The 19546-nt window shown below is 32.2% G+C and overlaps 1 protein-coding gene across 1 annotated transcript in view; it reads left to right on the forward strand.

The window, feature by feature from the left end:
- The window catches only part of LOC119068678 (protein amalgam), a 185444-nt gene that overhangs the window by 22544 nt on the left and 143354 nt on the right, over window positions 1-19546 (forward strand). Inside the window, exon 2 of the mRNA XM_037172363.1 lies at window positions 1301-2467. Within this exon, the coding sequence (XP_037028258.1) occupies window positions 2362-2467 (106 nt within the window). The 5' untranslated portion in view covers window positions 1301-2361. The remainder of the gene's footprint in view (window positions 1-1300; window positions 2468-19546) is intronic.

Raw genomic sequence — 19546 nt, forward strand, 5'->3', positions numbered from 1 at the left:
ATGAACAATCAATCAGCGATCAGCACGAAAAATTCAATTGAAATTGTTTGATTGCAATTTGATCAACTCATGAACGGCGATATATTATTTTTCAGCTCAAAATTCGTTCAAAATATGAAAATTTTCTAAAATTATTTTCCCAAAAATAGTCTAGTCCCTGGTTTAGTTTCAAAATCGTAGAACTTTAAGTATGATCGTGCATAAAAAGAATTCTTTTGTTCTATTTTTCGAAATAGTTTTTATGCAAATTACTGCAGAACTGATGTTTGATGTTCACTTTGAGGAAGGTTTTTCCAAGTGATGATACATCATCTGCCTTAATTTACGCAGTTAGGTTAAGATATGTAAAAATTGGTGACGTAATTTAAGGAAAGTCGCTAGCATAATTCTGACCATCAAGTTCAATTTTTGAAAAATTGAGTTGGTAAATTTGCTAAGATTTTCCCTTTGGTAAAATTTTCCAAATTTTTAAAAGCAAATTTTGGAACAACTTTGTAAAATTTGGAAAATCTTAGCAAAATTTGGACAATTTTATTATGAAATCAATTTTCCAAAAAAAGGACATTGGACACTGAAGTTGATAAGCAAGAACTGCATTGAGTAAAAAAAATGTTCTAAGCTGATATCATTTAATAAAACTGGACTGGGCAAGAAACCAGCCCCTCTAAATGTAACTATTTTATCGCGCTGAAATATACTTTTTGGTTTATTTGTTCGTCTGCTCATTCCATCAAAATTCAAATTCTGAAGCGCATTTACAGCGTGAATTAAGTAATTTTTTTTTCTTCAATAAAATACGTTTCCACTCTACAGCTTTCAACGTTCACGACACATATAATAATTCCCGAAATGTCAAACAAACATCCAATAAAAACAATGTTAATTTAGGATATTCAAAAAGCTAGAGGTTTTTATATAAAATATAAAAACATTTCGCCCATTTTCATCGGCAAATAAATAATAAAAATGACAAATTACCTTCATTTGTGTTAAATATATAAAGGCAAGAAATTAATTGAAAGCAATTTGTTAGATTTTATGTGATATTTCTTTTTGGGGTACGAAGAGAAAAGCCAATGGCATCTTTTGTTAATATTTTGTGTTAAGTAATGATTTTCAGTATGTTTAGTGTGTGTGGGCAAAAATGTAATCGTCAAAAAGATGAACAAAAAAACAACCAACAAACGAGAAAGTGATAATTCCTTCAATCAATAGAGTTGTTTTCGGAACAACACATATCAGACACATGAACGAGAGAAGCAAAAAAAAATCTAATTAATGCTTTTTCATTTCATTTCAGATACACGCAATCAGAGTAACATCAAATTTAATAACCGAAACGTTTCGAAAAAATAAAATTCGGCTCCCATATAATATTCGAGTAATTAGTACGAAAGAAAGCATCATCAGCATCAAAAGGACATAAAATTCAAACATCCTCAACATTTTATCAAGACATATCATAAAAGTTTAGGCAAGCCGTATTTTTTTACAGCTCTACGGAAACCATTTGTAGATAATAAAATATTATATACACACGTACATTTCCCAAAAAAAAATAGATATCTAAAAACGACCCCGGAAAAAATGCCATCCTCCTATGAAAATTGTGGAATTCGTTTTGATTTTTTGCAGCACACTACAACCATCTGATATAAAACTCAGCCGCAAAACCATTTTTATTTAGTATACGATAATTAGAGCCCTTAAAAAAAACGAACGGCTTGGAGTAGTGTATGTGTGGGAGAGTGTTTACGTATACATACATAAATATATAGATGTGTGTATGCTTAGCGCATAGAAACGACGTCTTTAATTTATGTTCCTGTTGTTTGTGTTTAATTAACTTCATTAACATATTTTAAAGTGTTGGAACGAAGACGAAAAATAAAAAGAAAATAATTTTTCCATAAAGTATTACATTTTATGGCCATAAAACCGACAAAACTCAAGCATTTATGCATGTATGAAGTTGTAGACATTGTACAAGAAGGGATTACATTGCTTTTAAGTACCTCAACTAAAAGTGATTAAAACTGCGAATGTAAGGCTTCGAACAACCGGTGCACCATACATAAACAGTTTGCAAAGTAACTAACTCTCGGTGGAACTTTAATTTCGAGCTTACAATATTCATTTATGGCACATAGAGAATACTAAACTACAGGCGTTTTAACATAGTGCTCAAAGAATAACTATTTATACGATAGACCAAGAAAGTTTCCAATAATCTTTAAGTGTTTTTTTGGGACGGTGAGATAAATTTTGAAAGCGAACATTATTGCATACAGACTTGAAAGAGTAATATTGCTAAGAGATACAACTCTACGAATATATTCAGCAACTAAACGATCCGACGATATGGCGTTGAACGAGGGTGGAAAGTGCAGTGGCGCAATTTGTTTACTTTTGTTGTGTTGCTTAGCTCATTGTTTGGTGACCACAGAGGCAGCGATTTCGAACAGAGGTAAGTCGCTCTGAATAGATTTAAAACCAATTTACTTTGAACAGAATTGAGAAACACACCAATACCAGCTTTGAGGAATTGCCGGTAGTTGATCAAAAAGTTTTAATTTTTATTAATAAAATTTATAAAACCACTAAGTTTCTGTTCAGAAGGCATATTATGGGGTTTCATTTGCTTCCTTTAAACTTTTAAATTTACATTCCGTATACAACAAACATTGAATTTTCAGTTTCAGTTTTCGATATTGTATGACATTAAGAGGCTTATATTTTCGCCCACACACCCACCCCAAAAACTTTGTACCTCGATGTACAAAAGTAAGTTACACATTTAATATTGATCGAAATTTAACCACCAAGACCGCATACAATATAAATAGTTACGGTATATTGTACCAAAACACTTCAATTATATGCGCAAGTATTAATAAATTTAATTGGTGATATATTAAAGTCAAATGTAATTTATATTCGAACCATATGACGTTCAAAGAAAAGTAATAACATACAATTAATCATGCCGTAGTAGTTTTCTATGGACGAAGAAAATATATTGTATATTTGTGTGTGTGTGTATGAGTGTGGATTTGATGCCTATACCATACCTAACAGCACACGGAACCAAAGCTAAAATATAGAGAATGTGAGAATACTTGATATTGTTGTGGTTCGAGTATTCCTTATTCATGTAATATTATATATAAGCAAAATAGAGTGAGTATACCTATGTAATTAAAGAGCGTAAAATTAAAGCTTTTTGTTGTTTACTACTTTGTGCTTACGATATACTAGACCCTCATTTTCATAATACAGCTACGTAATAAACATTTGTATCATTCATTCCCATTCAATTCGAAGTCAAACTTAAACTTATGTACGTATTACCTTGAAGTGTTTTCTACACATAAGGTATTTAACCGAGAGTCGCGGGTAGCGAAAACCTGATCGTTAGTTGCTCATAGAAATTATTACATGCTCAAAAAACTATGCCACAAACCGTGGACCGGTACGATAACCGTGATTTGTGCTATGGCGTTTCTAATACCACCATCGGTCTGCGAATTTTATATGATTTACCAAAAATCACGGTCACCATAACGCAAGTTTCGACCTACTAAAACATTGAATTTAAACGCAAAAATCCAATCAAAACTAATTAGTTAATGATTCAGTACGATGCCAAAGGATCTATCTTCACTATGGAAGTGATATTTGCTCCTTTATATGAATAGATTTAGAGCACAAACATTTTGAAATTGAAAACATTTCGATTCCCCCAACTCTCGATCAAATACCTTATACAACAAATCCATTCTTCGGCAAGCAAAAAGATTGTACAAATGAACATATATGTTCGCGTCGCTACCTAAGTGTAGCAGTGTAGCATATGTTTCTGAAGATGTTTATTTTCCCGCAAAGCTTTAACTTATAACGTGAATGAATTAGCAAGTTCACATGTAGTGCAGACAAATGATGCTTTATCATGACATGCAGATGATGCAAACAATAAACGCTTAACGCACTACATATTTTGACGCGTCGGGGAATGAATAAATAAAAAGCTTTGCGTATAATTCGAATAGGTATTTTGAGCTCTAACTCATAATGAATCACTCGAAAAATAATTGCAAAAACCTATATGGATCTGCAGGGGATTTCTAACACTTACACTTACATGAAGTGCATTAAGTCTTCACTGGAGTGTAGAACAACTTTTTTTTTTATTTTCACAATTTTAGCTCACCCACGGTGAAGAAGAAAATGTGTATGGAACGTTGTGTAATAAAATTCGTGAAATATGAACTTGATTCTGTATGCAAGACACAGGCTTATAATATTATCGACAACTTTGTTCTCATTCGAAAGTTTGCAATCGTATCACAGCAACTAAAATATATGCGATTTGTGTTACTATATACATGATTGTGGAAAATGTGAATTAATACGTGAGTCGACGAGTGAAAAATTTGAGTCATTCGTTTTTATTAGTTGAAGTGAAATTTTCCATTTTTTTTTGTCGTGGTACTGATCATTTCCGTTTTGTCACCTGAGAACAACGTAAGATCAGCGCCACCCTGAGCCATTTTTTGGAAAAATACTTTTTGAAATTTGCTAATATTGAAAGATTTTGAAAACCAACACATTTTCAGTTTCTGTGTTTCAAAATTTCATTTTATTTTAGAAAATTTAACAAAATTTATGCCGCCATTAAATTCATTAAATCAAAAGTTTTCGGAAAACGTCTGTCCTGTGACGTGGTTTTGAAAAATATTAATCATTTACGTCTTGATGAACTAGTGATACTAGACAGTTTGCGCAAATGACGAACTTATAAGTCAACTTATAAATCCGGATGTTTAAGTTATAAGTCAGTCATTTATAAGTTACAAGTCAGGTGGTTATAAGTCATAAGTCAACCACCTATAAGGTGAAAGTTATAAGTTCAAAAGTTTATAGTTTATAGTTTATAGTTCAAAAGTATGAACGTCGAAAGTTATAGAGATGGAAAGATAGTGGATCAGATAGATCAATTAAACTCTAGGAGCCAACCTACAGTGATATCAATAATCACAAAAATTTAGAAGACAACCAACAAAATCATGTAAATTCATTAAAATCGTGAAGTTCTTGGGTTAAGAAGAGTTAGGAGCGACAGAGGACGAATAAATTTTGCATCACAATGTCTCTCTCAACCCCACAAACACAGCTAATGTAAAAAATCTGGGACACACCATCAAAAAATGATGGTCCTGACTCTGGCAAGTTTATTCCTAAAGTCAGAAGAATTACAATGAGCAAATTATGTTTCTTCGTTGACTATTTCTGACTCTTCTCAGCCCAAGAACATCAAGATTTTGATGTATTTTACATGATTTTGTTCTTAAAACACCTCCTTCAAATCTTTTGATTGTGGAATTGTGCCCAAAATCGATGCCACGTTTCCTTTTTGAATGGCGATGTTGATGCGTTGTATTTAATAGGAATGCGCACGCTTTCATTTGTAGCATCGGTGATTTTACTTCCGATTTTTTTTTTATTAAATCCAGGCCCAATTTTCCTATTACCCCTGACGTCTCTGTAGCAACCGGAATGAAAATGAAATTGTGAATAATGGCTGATGTAAATCCTTTCCCCTACTTTTGCGACGTAACCGGCGTGCTTAGACGAAGAATTTAGATATGACGGTGCGATTTTTTGGGTCGACTTCTATATTTTTGGGATTATTGACGTCACTGTAGGTTGGTTCCTAAAATTTAATTGCTCTATATGATTCCTATGATTTTAGACTTTCATACTTTTGACCTATAAACTTATGAACGTACAACTTTCACTTTATATGTGGTTGACTTATAACATATGACTTATAACCACGTGACTTATAACATATAAGAGACTTACGTATAACTTATAAATTTGGATTTATAATTCGTGTCCAATCTAATCTTACCCAGCAAGGACTGAATGAAAATGTCACACATTGACACGTTTTCAATTTTTTGTGAAGCTTTTGTCACGTGAAATTTATTAATAAGCTTGACAACGATGTTTGTGCTTGTTGAATAGTCGCAGCTTCAATACTCGTAGCATAATTTTTTAATCATTTAACCATATCACCATCACTTTAGGGATTTTCGACCTAGTTCAACTTGTGTACTTACATAAACAAAATAAATTGAATGCTTTCCTGTACACTATATTTATTACTTACGAAATATAGTCCTTGCAGTGCATTCTTTTCATTCACGGTAGTTAATGTAATATAAAAAATATATTTTTTTAACATATTTTTGAAGTCGCTAGCGTTTTAAAACATGGAGAGTAAAACGTCAATCAAACTATATAGCTGTACGTATAAGAAAAAAAAGCAAAAAAAATCCTGTCTATTATTCAAAGGATTAATTGAAGAAAGTTAATTTTACCTTGAAGAATATATAATTGTTTCAACGGAAACAGATCCGCTCAACATGATTTTTTCTCGGCTATTCCTGAGATGTGCAGGTCACCCGAAAACATTCAACATCCGAACTGTGTTCCAGGTTTTAAGTTCGTTCGGGATCTTTTAGACTGGAGTTTTAAACACGAAAATTCAATGCTAGGTCGATTTTGGTTTGAAAACCAGGCTTGAACCGACCCCAACAATTTGAATAGATCGGGAGGCTGATTTCTTAAGCAAGATTGTCTACATCCACAAGAATGATCATAAATAAATAATGAAAAGAAGACAATTGTTGTCCACTAATCCAATTTTAAACCCAAACAAGCAGCACCAATCATTTGCAATTTGAACCAAACCTTCGTATTTTTCATAGAATTCTTAAATATTTATTCCGGTTTAGTTGGCCCTGGGCTTCAAAGATTAGGTCGGATCGGGTTGCGTTTAAAACAAAATATTTTGTTGACAGGTCAGGTTTTTAAAATTTTAAAAATTGTCGGTCCACACACCTCTATACTATATTTATAACTGTTATGCGAACTTTCTTAGTCTAATAAAATCGTTCTTGTTAACTATTTTCATTTATATCATCTTCTTGATAGCATGTAAGTTAATAAATATTCTGCAGCTTCATCGATCAATTTTTTACAATTCCCCGGTCAAAACCAACAAAACAAAAATAAATAAAAAAAACCTTTCTGTCCGACATTGTAAGAAATCAATTTTAAAAACCTTTGTTTCGGAAGTTTTTTCTCTCGATATTTTTATATAAGACACATAAAACTGGAAGGAAGGAACGGAAAAAGATTACATGAGCGAAGAAATTTATACTTCCAGGTGAAAGACAAACATATTTCTTAAAGTGTTTCCCGATTTTTTCTTCTCCTTATATTGGTAATGGGGTAAATATCAAATTTTAAAAAGGTTTTTATATGTAGGTGTTGCATGCATGTACACATACACGATTGACTACATCATTCCTGTATCGAATTTTCTAATGCCTTTATGAAATTTATATATAAGTTCGATTTAAGGGTAAATGGGAAAAAATTCTTTGACCTACCATACCATACAAAATGTTCTTCAATTTAAAGTTTTCTTATTAAGCAGGTAGACATGGTTCTGAATGTTATGATACCAACCGAAACATTAATTTCTTATAGGAAATTTTGATTGAAAATTTGGAGTATTTCCAAGGCGCCATTCATAAATGACGTCCTGTATAGGATATATATTTTGGTGATTTTTGACGTCCCAGTCCGATTTCACTAAGAAAAATACAAAGACATGTAGAAGCAGAAAATTTATCGGAAAATGAGAGATCAACCTCTAAAGAATAAAATCTGTGACTATATAACTGTGAAAAAATGGTTACTCAACATAATGATTAAGAGAGCTGCGAGCTGCCTGCGGCTAAGATACATCAATAGACCATGCTTGCATAAAACTTATCGAACAAAAAGTTAAAGAGGTCTGTTGTAACGACACGAAACTATTTTTTGGGTCGTCCCAACATAAGTGGCTCTGTTGGACAAATGATATAACCCAGTTTTTTTTAAATCCTAATTACTCAAATCGCCAATTCGTCCCGAAAGGCTTACAATTAGTCCGAGTCTGAAAATTCCTAAAATTTAATATTTGCGGAACTTTGTCAGAACCTTTCGGAAGTTTAAATTCCCAAAAATTCTGGAATTTTTCAGAATTTTCTGTTTCAGAATTACCAAAAATGGGCTCATGACTTTCTCAGAATTTTGTGTTTCAGGACTACCAAAAATAAGCCCATAGTACATACAAGTACAATAACATTCCAAAGAAGGAACACTTTTAGAATTTTTCTGAATTTTCTGAACTTTTCATCAGTTTAAATTCCAAAAAAATTCTGTAATTTTTCCGAATTTTTCTGTTTTTTTTTTCATAACAAAAATTATCAGAAGCAAGCCCTGCAATAGTACTACAAGTACAATAACAAATATAGAAGACGTCATTTTGGAACCAAAGGATATATTTGTGAACGGGAACAGTGCTGAGTTTCACTAACGGTTTAGAACATTGAAACGGGTTATAAATGGAAGACAATGGCTTTTTAATGCTGCCTGAACCTGATAATTAATTTCGGCTCATTGTATGACCTATTCCCTGTCCGTTCATGTTTTTTTTTTTAACAATAAATGCTCGTTATTCTGTAAATATATTTATTTTTACTATGAATTATGAATTATTTTTATTACATTAATAAAATAAATCAACAACATCATCATTATCTTTATTTACGGACATGATATTATTAATTCGTAGAGTGACCTAAACAACCGCCTAAAATTGGCTGGTTTAAGGTGGCATAATAACTTTTAAAATGTCTAAATCGTGCGTACAGCAAAAAAGGCGCTGAAGCGTAAAAATGTTTTTAATTTATTAAATTAATGGTTTTACCATTAAAATGATAATAAATTCAACATCAATCAAGTCGTAAACATTGTGAAGGTCTTAATTATACATATTTCATAGTCGCCTAAAAATTTCCTGAATTACCATGAAACACATTAAAGTGACCGCAATTAAAATGCAAAATTTTTGCTGATTTAAAAATTCCATTTAGATGTAAAAGCGCGTCGTTTTTAATATTATTATTTTTTAGGTTTAAACCATAAATCGTATAATAATAAAACCTAAACCACAAATTCATGTAAAATTCCTTGCAAAAAGTTTTCCTTATTTTTACTGAACTCTGCATAAAAATGTTTTTTTTTTCATTTCGAACGCGCTGTGAGAGCATCGTGTATACTGTATGGTGTTTTGAAAATGTGATATAAACATTGCCAACACATCGTTAATTTTTACTGCTTAAAAATCGCTGGAACACACAAAACAATGGCAACGTAATACACGCATAGAAGTTGTAACAAGAAAACATAATTTTTAATGTCATCGTTTGAGCTACACAGCATAATAAATGTGATATTTTCTAATCAAACTCACGTTTCAGAATAATAAAGGTTTTTTTTTGTGTCTTTATCTTATTATAATGCTGAATTGCGTCATAGGGAAGTATTTATAGTAGGAAGCACAATGTACAATATTATTATGTAGGATACGGTGTACAACAGGGAAATAATATTTCATTTTCATGACGACAATATCACTAAGATATTGAAGGTGTTTACTCTAAAAACGGGAAAACGGGATGAAAATTGTCTATCGAAATTTCGACATTATTTGTGAGACAAAGAAATTTCAATTTTGAATATAATGCTGTGCTGAGAGATATTTTTTAACATTAAAAATACGCTTGAATTTAGGCTTCATTTCCAAACGAAAAAACATCTTAAAAAATAGGAGACAATTTAGACAATAACAGACGTTGCTATTAAATTGAATTAAAGGTTAAATTACCTTCTTCGAAAATAATCCGTTCCCTTTTCAGTAACTAACAAGCCAGACAATAGTACCTCCCCTGTTTTCCATTGATTTTCCGTTTTGGATTTTTCATTTTGAATTTTTTATTTGTTATTTCAGTCTAATGTCTAGTCAACCTGCTTTACAAAAATGTAGATTGAATACAAGTACAAATGAAAACGTGAAGACACCTGTATACATATACATAGGCTTATTAAAGAAAGCTGCGTTCGTGCCACAGCTACATTCAAACACACATATTAATTACCCAGATAAATGTTAAATTAACATCGCTGTATTTCGTCTTCTACATCAGGCAACTTAGATAATAAAAAAACAATTCACAAAAATTTGAGCTGTTGCCAAGGCAATGTTTTTCATCATTTCCTCTTGTGTTCTTCCACATTTTAAATCAGCGACAAAGTTATTCAGAACGTCTGTGTCAAACCAAATGGTCCTTTACACTATCACCCCAGTTGATTTTGTTGGATTAACTTCAGAAACAATGGAAAGTTGTACATCAATTTGTTGATTCGATTGCAAACTAACTGAATAACAAAATGAGTTAATATGAAGGTCAGAAATGTAACAGAAATTATCTGGCCGTGAAACACGCGAAATGTTTCCTCGGTTTGTATAAAAAAATAAAAATTTGAGGGAAAAAATCAATTTACACTGATTGGTCACTGACAGAAAAAAAAGCTACAGTGGACGTCAGTGAAATTTAGACAGAATATTTTCAGCTGGTTCACTCATACATTCAGCTGGTTCACTCATACATTCGGTTGGTTCACTCATACAAAAAAAACTGCCTATACGCATTTATGTGTGTTTACCCATGCCTTTCGTATCTATTCCACCCCTATAGGCAAGTGTATGAATTTTTCTTTTTATAATGGAAATTAGCTGCAAATTTCCTATGTAAATTTCAATAACGTCCACTGTATTCCCATTATCTTATTATTTTGCAATGAATTGTAGTTTTAGCAGTTCTATAATACAGCACCAGTTGTCGTCATAGTATTCAACCGGAAGAAGTTAAAGTTCAAATTCAAATAAATGAACATTCTGCTATCGAATTCTCATCTCCAAGCATGAATGTTAATCGGTGAAACAAAACGATAATGTTTTCGAGGAGCAAATATTATAATTAATTATTACGAATAAGATGCTTATGATATTTCTCTTTTAAGAATTAATAACACTTAATTTGGCAATCGAAAACGAGTTTAATGCTGGGATATTTTCGCAGCGGTATTTCCAATGTTTATAATGTGTACCGTCTCATTCAGTCTTCCGTTTATCAATTCAGTCGGAAACTCCAAGATATTATCATCAACATACAATAAAAACACATAAATCATATCGTGTATAAGCTATAAAACTCTTGTTCATTACATATTTCCTTTCATAGAACTTTTGGGAAAAGTTTCAACCCCAAAGATTGTTACGGGTTGTCAATGGAAATAATTCTTCATAGAGCCAAATAATTTGCGAACAATTTTAGCTATAAAAAGTTCCCATTATTATTTTCTGTACAGCACAAATCAGAATCAAAATTCTGTCGTTTTATGTTCCAAAAACTTCTCTAAATAACTTCTACATCCACTTCATTTTACTGACTAAACTTGTACAACTCTTACATTTATATATTTTAAAGTATTTTTAATGCAAAAATACTTTTTTTTTGTTTTATTTTCGACAACATAAATATAGGCTTGGAACTGAAATGTATCGGCATTAGCGAAAATATTTTCGAATAGTTTTTTTTTTCTCTCTCTCTCTCTGTTGTTGCGAGATTTATCCATTTATATATCTTCACAACAGTATCTCATGTTGTGTAATATGTCCCGTGTGTGTGCACGATTACGTTATGTGTACATAGTTATCTGTTACTAACATATTTTTGCTTTTGAACATACAAAGTTTGCAAATAAAACCAAACATTACACACATAAATAGAAAGACAAATTGAATTGGCTGATGTTCAAATTTCCATCAAACGAAAACCCCAGCCAAAATCAAATCAAACAAAAGCCAACATTCGGGCACCCAAAAAAAGGGATGAACAGAATAAAATAAAAATAAACAAACAAAATATAATAATTTTTGTGTCGCAATTTTATTGAAAAAGTTTTAAAAACCGAAATTTTTCCTCTCTTCTTTTTTCGCAATTTTATTTTGTTGGTCGAGGATTCAATGATGACTGTTTGGATTAGAGCGTTTTGTGTGACGCTATTTAATATAATATGAATGTCAATTTTAAATATTGTAAATATTTTGGTAAAGTTTTATCATAAAAAAAGCGAACCGTTTTCCAGACGAATTTCGTAAGTGGGTGTAGCTGGTGACACAACAAATGGGTCTTGATGTGTCATCTCGGGCTATGTAAATGCTGAATGATAAATTGATTACGACGACAAGAGACAGTAAATATTTCTCGTAACGTGGATACGAAAGGTTCGCTTTTCATGTGCCATTCTAGTATTGAAATAGACTACTTTTCGCACTAAGGCCTGAAACGAGACGTTAAGGTTCGTTAAACTAATGGTGATGGTTAGTTCATTATGAGTGAAATCGCGAATTCTTTAAACAAATTGAGGCGAATATCATTACAACTGTAATTTTGAAAAACTCTCCTCTCTGTTGTTTTAGTGGTAGAATTGTTTTAAATCACTAGTTCCTTTCAATGTTAAACAAACCACTGACATTTCATACACAACCTCAAAAACATAGAACAATTAAAATTCTATGTCGCGACTGGTTTTAGAATGTTAGTCACTGTAGCACACATGTTTCGAAATAAATATAAAAAAAAACTTTTAAAGCGATGATACTCGCTCGACGGATACCTAAATTACTAATAATATCGGCAATGGAAGACCGAAAGTACTTTAAACAGAATAATATCGATGAAAGCGGTAATACGCTTGAAAGCGGGGATGGAACATAACAAAAATTCTCTTTTATTTTACTCGTCATACAGAAGTACAGTGAAACTTTGTCTGTTCTGTATTTATGTCAGGAACAACTGTGGCATCATCTATGTCTGCAGGGTATTTCCAAACTGCATTAAAACTTGATACTGTAAATGTGCATCGAATCAAATATTGTTCGCCGCACAAAAATGGAAATTTTTTAAATTCTCTTTTTTATGGTTATAATTCACCATTAGCATTCCGTACTTAAAAGGAAATGGTTTAGCAATATTATCGGTAAAAAATGTAAACCACGAAAAAAATGCATTTTTCGCAATCCAACGACGGGGAAAGAAACTCTTTCCTCACTGTTCATTGCATAGAAGGGACTTTTTTATTCCACCGAAAATCCATTATTCAGACATGTATATGAGAGAGCGAAGCAGCCACTAATTCTGGCTATTAGTTGAAAAAATAAACTAGTTTTCAGTTAGAGAAAATGAACATGTTGTATAGGTACATACAGTGATCGATTTTACATTTTGTATTGAAGAAAAAAAAAACTTTGTATCTACCACTAGCCATATGATTCTGTTTTATCGACAAGATGTCTTGCCGACATCGGCCTCATCTTACATCTTTATCTAGCAAGTGGGATAAAATGTCTCCATCTGACACTTGGTAGATAAATAACTATTATGTAATTGTTGAAAAAGAACGGATATCCATAAATAAATGATTGTGGTTAAGCTTTAAATGAAATCAAAAATCCAACTGCTCTCCCACGAGAACATATTACATGAAAAAAAACCCCATCAGGTAAAAAACAAAAAAAGATTTTTGTTTTTAATGCACGAAAATAAATATCAAAAATTTAATTAAATCTTCTGAACTAGACATAGTGAATAAATCTTTGCAATTTTATGCAGCAGAAAGTAATTCAAAAGCACATTTTTGCTGTTTTTTCTCCATTTCTTTTTCGGGTTTTTTCTTTTATTTGCTGTGCTATGGGACTTTAATGAATATAGCGGTTTCCGGAATTTACGAAATGAATTTATTATTTCAATTAAAGTTTGAATGTAAAAAAAATCCTGAATGGTAAAAATTTTATGCTAAAGAAACACTGGTGACAATCGATATTTCATTTCGGGTTTTGGTAATGGAAAATGTGATTAAGTCATCCATTTGCATATAAGGTAACTTATTCATGAACAATTTAAAATGTATTGTATAGGAATAACTGCTGCAATATGCAAAATACGAAAATTGTATTTGTCTTTTCCATACCTGATCGAATTGCATTCATTGTTTGCATTAGTAATCCCGACTGATTCAATAATATTTTTTGTTCTTTGGTAGAGAACAGCTTGAGGAACGGTTATTGTGAAGTCGTACAACGGTAGTCAAAGCAACGGAATTAAGTAGATTTAATGTGCAACGATGTTTTTTTTATAAAACATTTAAATGACGTCTGTGTAGAGTAATTAGTTTAAAGGATTAATGTGACAAGCCAAACCAAATTTGTTTTTTAACTGATGGTGAGAACACAGATAGAAGTCGGTGTTCCGTACAGATCACGCATACCAATGGTACCTTTTCAACTAAAGCCAACACGGGTGATCAACTACACTTTTTATTAATTTTCGTTTGAAGCGGACCCAGGGCACTTCAAAGTAATCCCAAAACACTACCATAATAATCCCAAATGATCCCTAGAAGTCACTGATCCCTCGACCTCGGTAGAAGACACTGATCCATCGGCCTATTTTTGGGAAATTTAAATCCGAAAACTCGGAAAAATTCTGATTGAAAATTTTCCAGATATTTTTTGAGTTTTTTTTTTTAATTTTCCCAATTATTCATCAATTTTTTCAAAATTTTCAGAATTTGCGAAAAGCCCCTGCTTGAGCCGAATCTAAATGTGATTGGTGTGCTACATAATCAAAGCATCTAACCCACAATACCGCCATATCAGTGAAAATTAAAAAAAAAATGTGGAGGCGCACGTTTATAATGTCTAAATAATTACCTTGTCTTTGCTCTTTTCCAACGTTGTATTATTATACACAATCATAGCACAAATAGCTTCGAGCCAACCAATGAAAAACGAAACGTGTTTACGCTGTTATAACGCCGCATACCGTAACAATAGCATCAGAATAAAAGAAAATAAAGATGGAAAAAAACACGGTGCTATCGTTGTTGTGTTATGCCATTCTTTTGAGCTATTGTAATACTATAGTGTCAAACAGTTGCGTATGAATCAATAGAAATTTTCATTAAGTCTCAGTTTTTGTTTTCATATTCAGGAATATTATCCAACTTTCATTTCATCATTGTGAGTGGAAAGCACAGTCTAGTGATTATACCTACGGATTCATATATATACACACTCACATCAAAATCACCGTTGCTGATTGAGTCAGTTTCGGTTTGACGGCGAACTTTATAAACTTTAAATCTATATGCACACACTCAATCAAAAATGCAATTTAATTTCCCTGTTTTCGTATTTGCCGAAGAAAAAAAATTCGCGCGAAAAGATAATTTGCATCCATCATTCATCCAATTATCAACTAATCAGTGACAATAAACTCACGAATCTTATAGGGCTGACTTGCAATTTAACCCCATATTTTCGATAAGTAAGATAAATCTCTTTTCCGTTAAAAAGAATTTTTCTTTTCTATTGAAAAGAAGAACCAAAAGTAGGGAACAAAAACAATAAAAAAAAACACAAGAGATTCTGATATGAACCTTTTCTTTCAAATTTTTTTTTTCAATAAAAACATTTTCAATCAAATCAATCTTCTTTATACGTAGATGAACAGTCTTAGTGTATGTATAATAATTTTATCGAAGGGAGATGAAAACGTGAAAATATCAAAAACTATATCAACTTTCTGTCTATGTAAAATATTGATGCACCCAATCCACATTTTACCATTTCACCTAACATACTCGTATGTATATAGGTTTTATATTCAAGAACTTCCGACATCTTTGATAATAAATTTTCACCGAAAAAAAAAGTTTGATTCAGTGATGTAATATATGCTTTTCGCTGTGCTTAGAGCTGTATGTAAATGTCTTTATATTTTCGCCTATGATGATAACTGTATACATCTACAATCTACATGTTCGCATAACATGTAATGTATACTATGAGGCTATGCACAAAACTCCAAGTCATGTGTGTATAGGTTCTTTTTGAGAATATTTTATTTTATCAAAAAGAAAAAAAAGTCGACTCCTGTATGTTCACTCTTCGTAGTGTTGTTATATATTGCCGAAAATATATCTATACGTCATACCGATTTTTTACGGAGTTAAAAATCGGTAAGTAAAAAAAAACTTCGACTTTAACTTCTTGAGAGCAACTTTTTGCTCTTTTTTATGTTATTTGTTTTTAGTTTATTTTTTCTTCTTTACGGCGTGCTACTCGAATGTGAACAAAGTTTTGTATGTCATCTGAAAGGAAGGCAAAAAAAAGAATTTATACCTCAATCGAAATCATTACCAGGTTATCAAACTTTTATGTACTATTTGTACTGTGTTCAACTATAAAACGGAAAATTGTACGGAATTTTAGTTGTTAAGATTTTTTTTATCAAAATAGCGTAGCATTGCAGGAAATTGCAATGGAAGCAAATAAAAATATTATCATTTGACATCAGCTTTTGAGAAGAAAAAGTTCTTTCCCGTAGTCTATAATTTCTTCGATTAAAATACTGAAAAGTTTGGATACATTACAGTGTTTTAATATGATGGCACCCTCCTGCACGACAGATTTTATTTAATAATTTGAAAAAGTTGACAACTCTTTATTTACCCACTGCAGATTGTGTTTGAGAGACGGAATTAATACGTGGAGTAAGCTTTCAACGGGATTGAATGTCGTCATATTCGATATGAGATGAAATTAATTACTCACAAAGAAATATTTGCAAATGCACGAAAGATTCGTCGAAATCAATGACTACGCAAAAACCGCAAGGGTGGATAATGTAAAAGAAATTGCCCTTTATCCAACATAAAATTCAAAACACCTGGGCCTGTCCAGTCTCGATCTGATCAAATATCAGAAAACTAAAAAAATTGTCTGAAATCCAAAAAATCCAAAAAATCGTACTCGAAAAGGAAATAGATAAAAGTTGATGGAAATCATTGGAAATCCAGCTGAAACGGCAAAGAAAATCCTCATAATGACATCACGGTAATGTTATCAAAAAATCTCAGAAAATCATTGAAAACAAAACCATCAAAGTTTTATTGATGAAATATACATCTTCCCCTAGTCAACTGAAGAAGTTTCTTGTCTGTTCCTACCAACTAGAAAGGTTTTTGCGTTATTTGGTGAAGTCATTGTCAAATACTAAGAGTTGACTATGTCTGTTCTCAGTTTTCTCTCTTTAAAAGTTCCTTTTTTCCGATGACCACAAAATTAAATGCGATTTAGAAATTCATAAGCCACTACTTTTTCCGTGTATTGTATGCAAACACAGTACAGGGAACAAATAATTTCGGAGTGTTGATTTAGCATCAGTTGGTTTTGTATCAGTTGGTGCCTATTTCATTGTTAGTACGATCAGCATTTATAGTTTTTTAACAGTCACACATACGCATCTAAAGAGAACAGCAAGATAACCACAAAGTAAAAAATCGGTACAATGTTCATCAGCTGATACAAAACCATCTGTTGCTAAATCGGCACACCGAAATTATTTATTCCCTGTAATCCAGTGAAATCAAAACAATTTTCCCATAGTGACCCACACGTTTATACATCAATTTCTTTTATTACTTTACAACTAGTACTATTACCTGTCGGTCGTTGGTGTGGTAAGGTTTGGACCTCCTGAGTTCAAAAAACAACTCCATCGGTCTCGATCAACTATCTGTGGTTCAGACCAGAAATTCTTTTGACTGTGTGGGTGAAATTTTTTCTGGTCTGAACCAATCGAGACCAATGGAGTTGTTATTTGAACTCAGGAGATCCAAATACCTTACCACAACTCAGGAGGTCCAAATACCTTACCACACCAACGGCCGACCGGATCGGTGCACTTTCATTGTCATATATTCGAGTTGGACAACTCTCAGACACAGACGTCACTGGGACGAACGGAGGTGTGTTCCATATTCAGGGCACCAAGACCACTATGTCACCATCAGTGTACATGACCTCTGTTGCCGTTATCATATTCGTAGTGCATTTGATGATCGACTGGGTCAACCAAACTTTATTCAAACTTAAGAACGATGAGTTTTCTCCATACATTTTTGCAAATAGAAACTTTTTTAATATGGGAATTTAAATATCCATTCAACGGAGGTAATTTCATTCTGCTATTCACCTACTTATGCAGAGCATTTTCGTTAAATTTTTTTTTTAATTAAAACATTTTCTGCCATTTAAGTTATGGTGTCATTGCAGGATGCATAACATCGATCCATACATTATTGTACATTTAATTTCTCATTCAAAAGACTTTCCAAACATTGTCGAGCATTGTAGAGAAAACCGAGACCATTATAATTACGTAATTTCCTACCTGTAGTGAATCATTGAACTTCCCTCAATTTTACAAACTTAATTTTTATAATAGCAATTCCAGAAGTGAATTCCAAGGCGGAATTTCATTTATTGCTTTTCTTTTATAAGGTAGTGTATACATATACTTACACCGACACACCACAAAGCCGTAGCATTATTTGTTTCGTTAATCAAAAATACGGCAGTCAGTGAGTGAAATATTTTGATAAAGTTATTAAATAAAATGTAAATAGTTGCGATAGTAGCTCAGCTCACACAGACTATTGAAGCCTGTGCTGAATGAATATTTTAAACGACACGGTATACCATTATAATTTCGGTTATACCACATCTTATACCCCCGAAATATAGCCACCATATAAATTTATTATATTTAATTTTATTGCTAATGACTATGCCAAACATTTATTATATTTTTTCGGTGTAAAATATGTGTTTTTCCTTTATGTAAAATTATCACGCAATACTCGAAACATTTTTCTTAATGTTATTATTATAGGGTAGATATCATGGGTGACGGTTGATATTATTTTTTTTTTTTCTGTTTTGTGTCTTGTAAACATAAATTGGTTAACTTTGACAAACACAGAATTACGTAAGCATTATTACATGTTTGAGAATTGTTGAACATGATTACGGCATAGTTTACCGAGCAAACGTACACAGTACTTAAATTTGTTGGAATCATTGCAATTTGGAATTTCTGTTATGCTTAGCGTGGTCGTTGGGTAGTAAACTAGTATTATTATACATTCACTGGAGTCCTTGGTTGTTTAGGGCGATATTCTGATTGAGGAAGATGAAATGTTTTGAAGATATTGGTATGGATTACTTGATTTTTCGAATGAATTTAAAGGAGCTGACTTCGTCTCCTGTCTCCTGTCCCAGTCAAGACTCACCTAGAAAGATATTGGAGATCATTGAATCCTGGCCCGTGCAAGCGTTTGAATGGACTTTAAGCTCTGGGGCTAATTTTCTGGAGTAGTTCATGACTGAAGTTCGCACGGGGTCCGGTATACTATAATAGTAACTAACAACGTCTACCGCCTTCCTGTCAGATAGTCAGTTGAGCTTCTACTCCATATTATTTAACACGAAATTACCCTTCCCTTTTTCATAATGCAGACAAATGCATGGTGTCATATGACTCTTGCAGGAACGTAGAAAATGATTGAAAGTTCACTCTATGAAATTGAAATTTGTTTTGTTATGATTATTCCATGACGAAAATGCTAATGTATGTGTAAGTACAATGCAACTTTAAAACTCAATGGGCAT

Source organism: Bradysia coprophila (assembly GCF_014529535.1).
Source record: "Bradysia coprophila strain Holo2 chromosome X unlocalized genomic scaffold, BU_Bcop_v1 contig_20, whole genome shotgun sequence".
Classification (NCBI taxonomy): Eukaryota; Metazoa; Arthropoda; class Insecta; order Diptera; family Sciaridae; genus Bradysia; species Bradysia coprophila.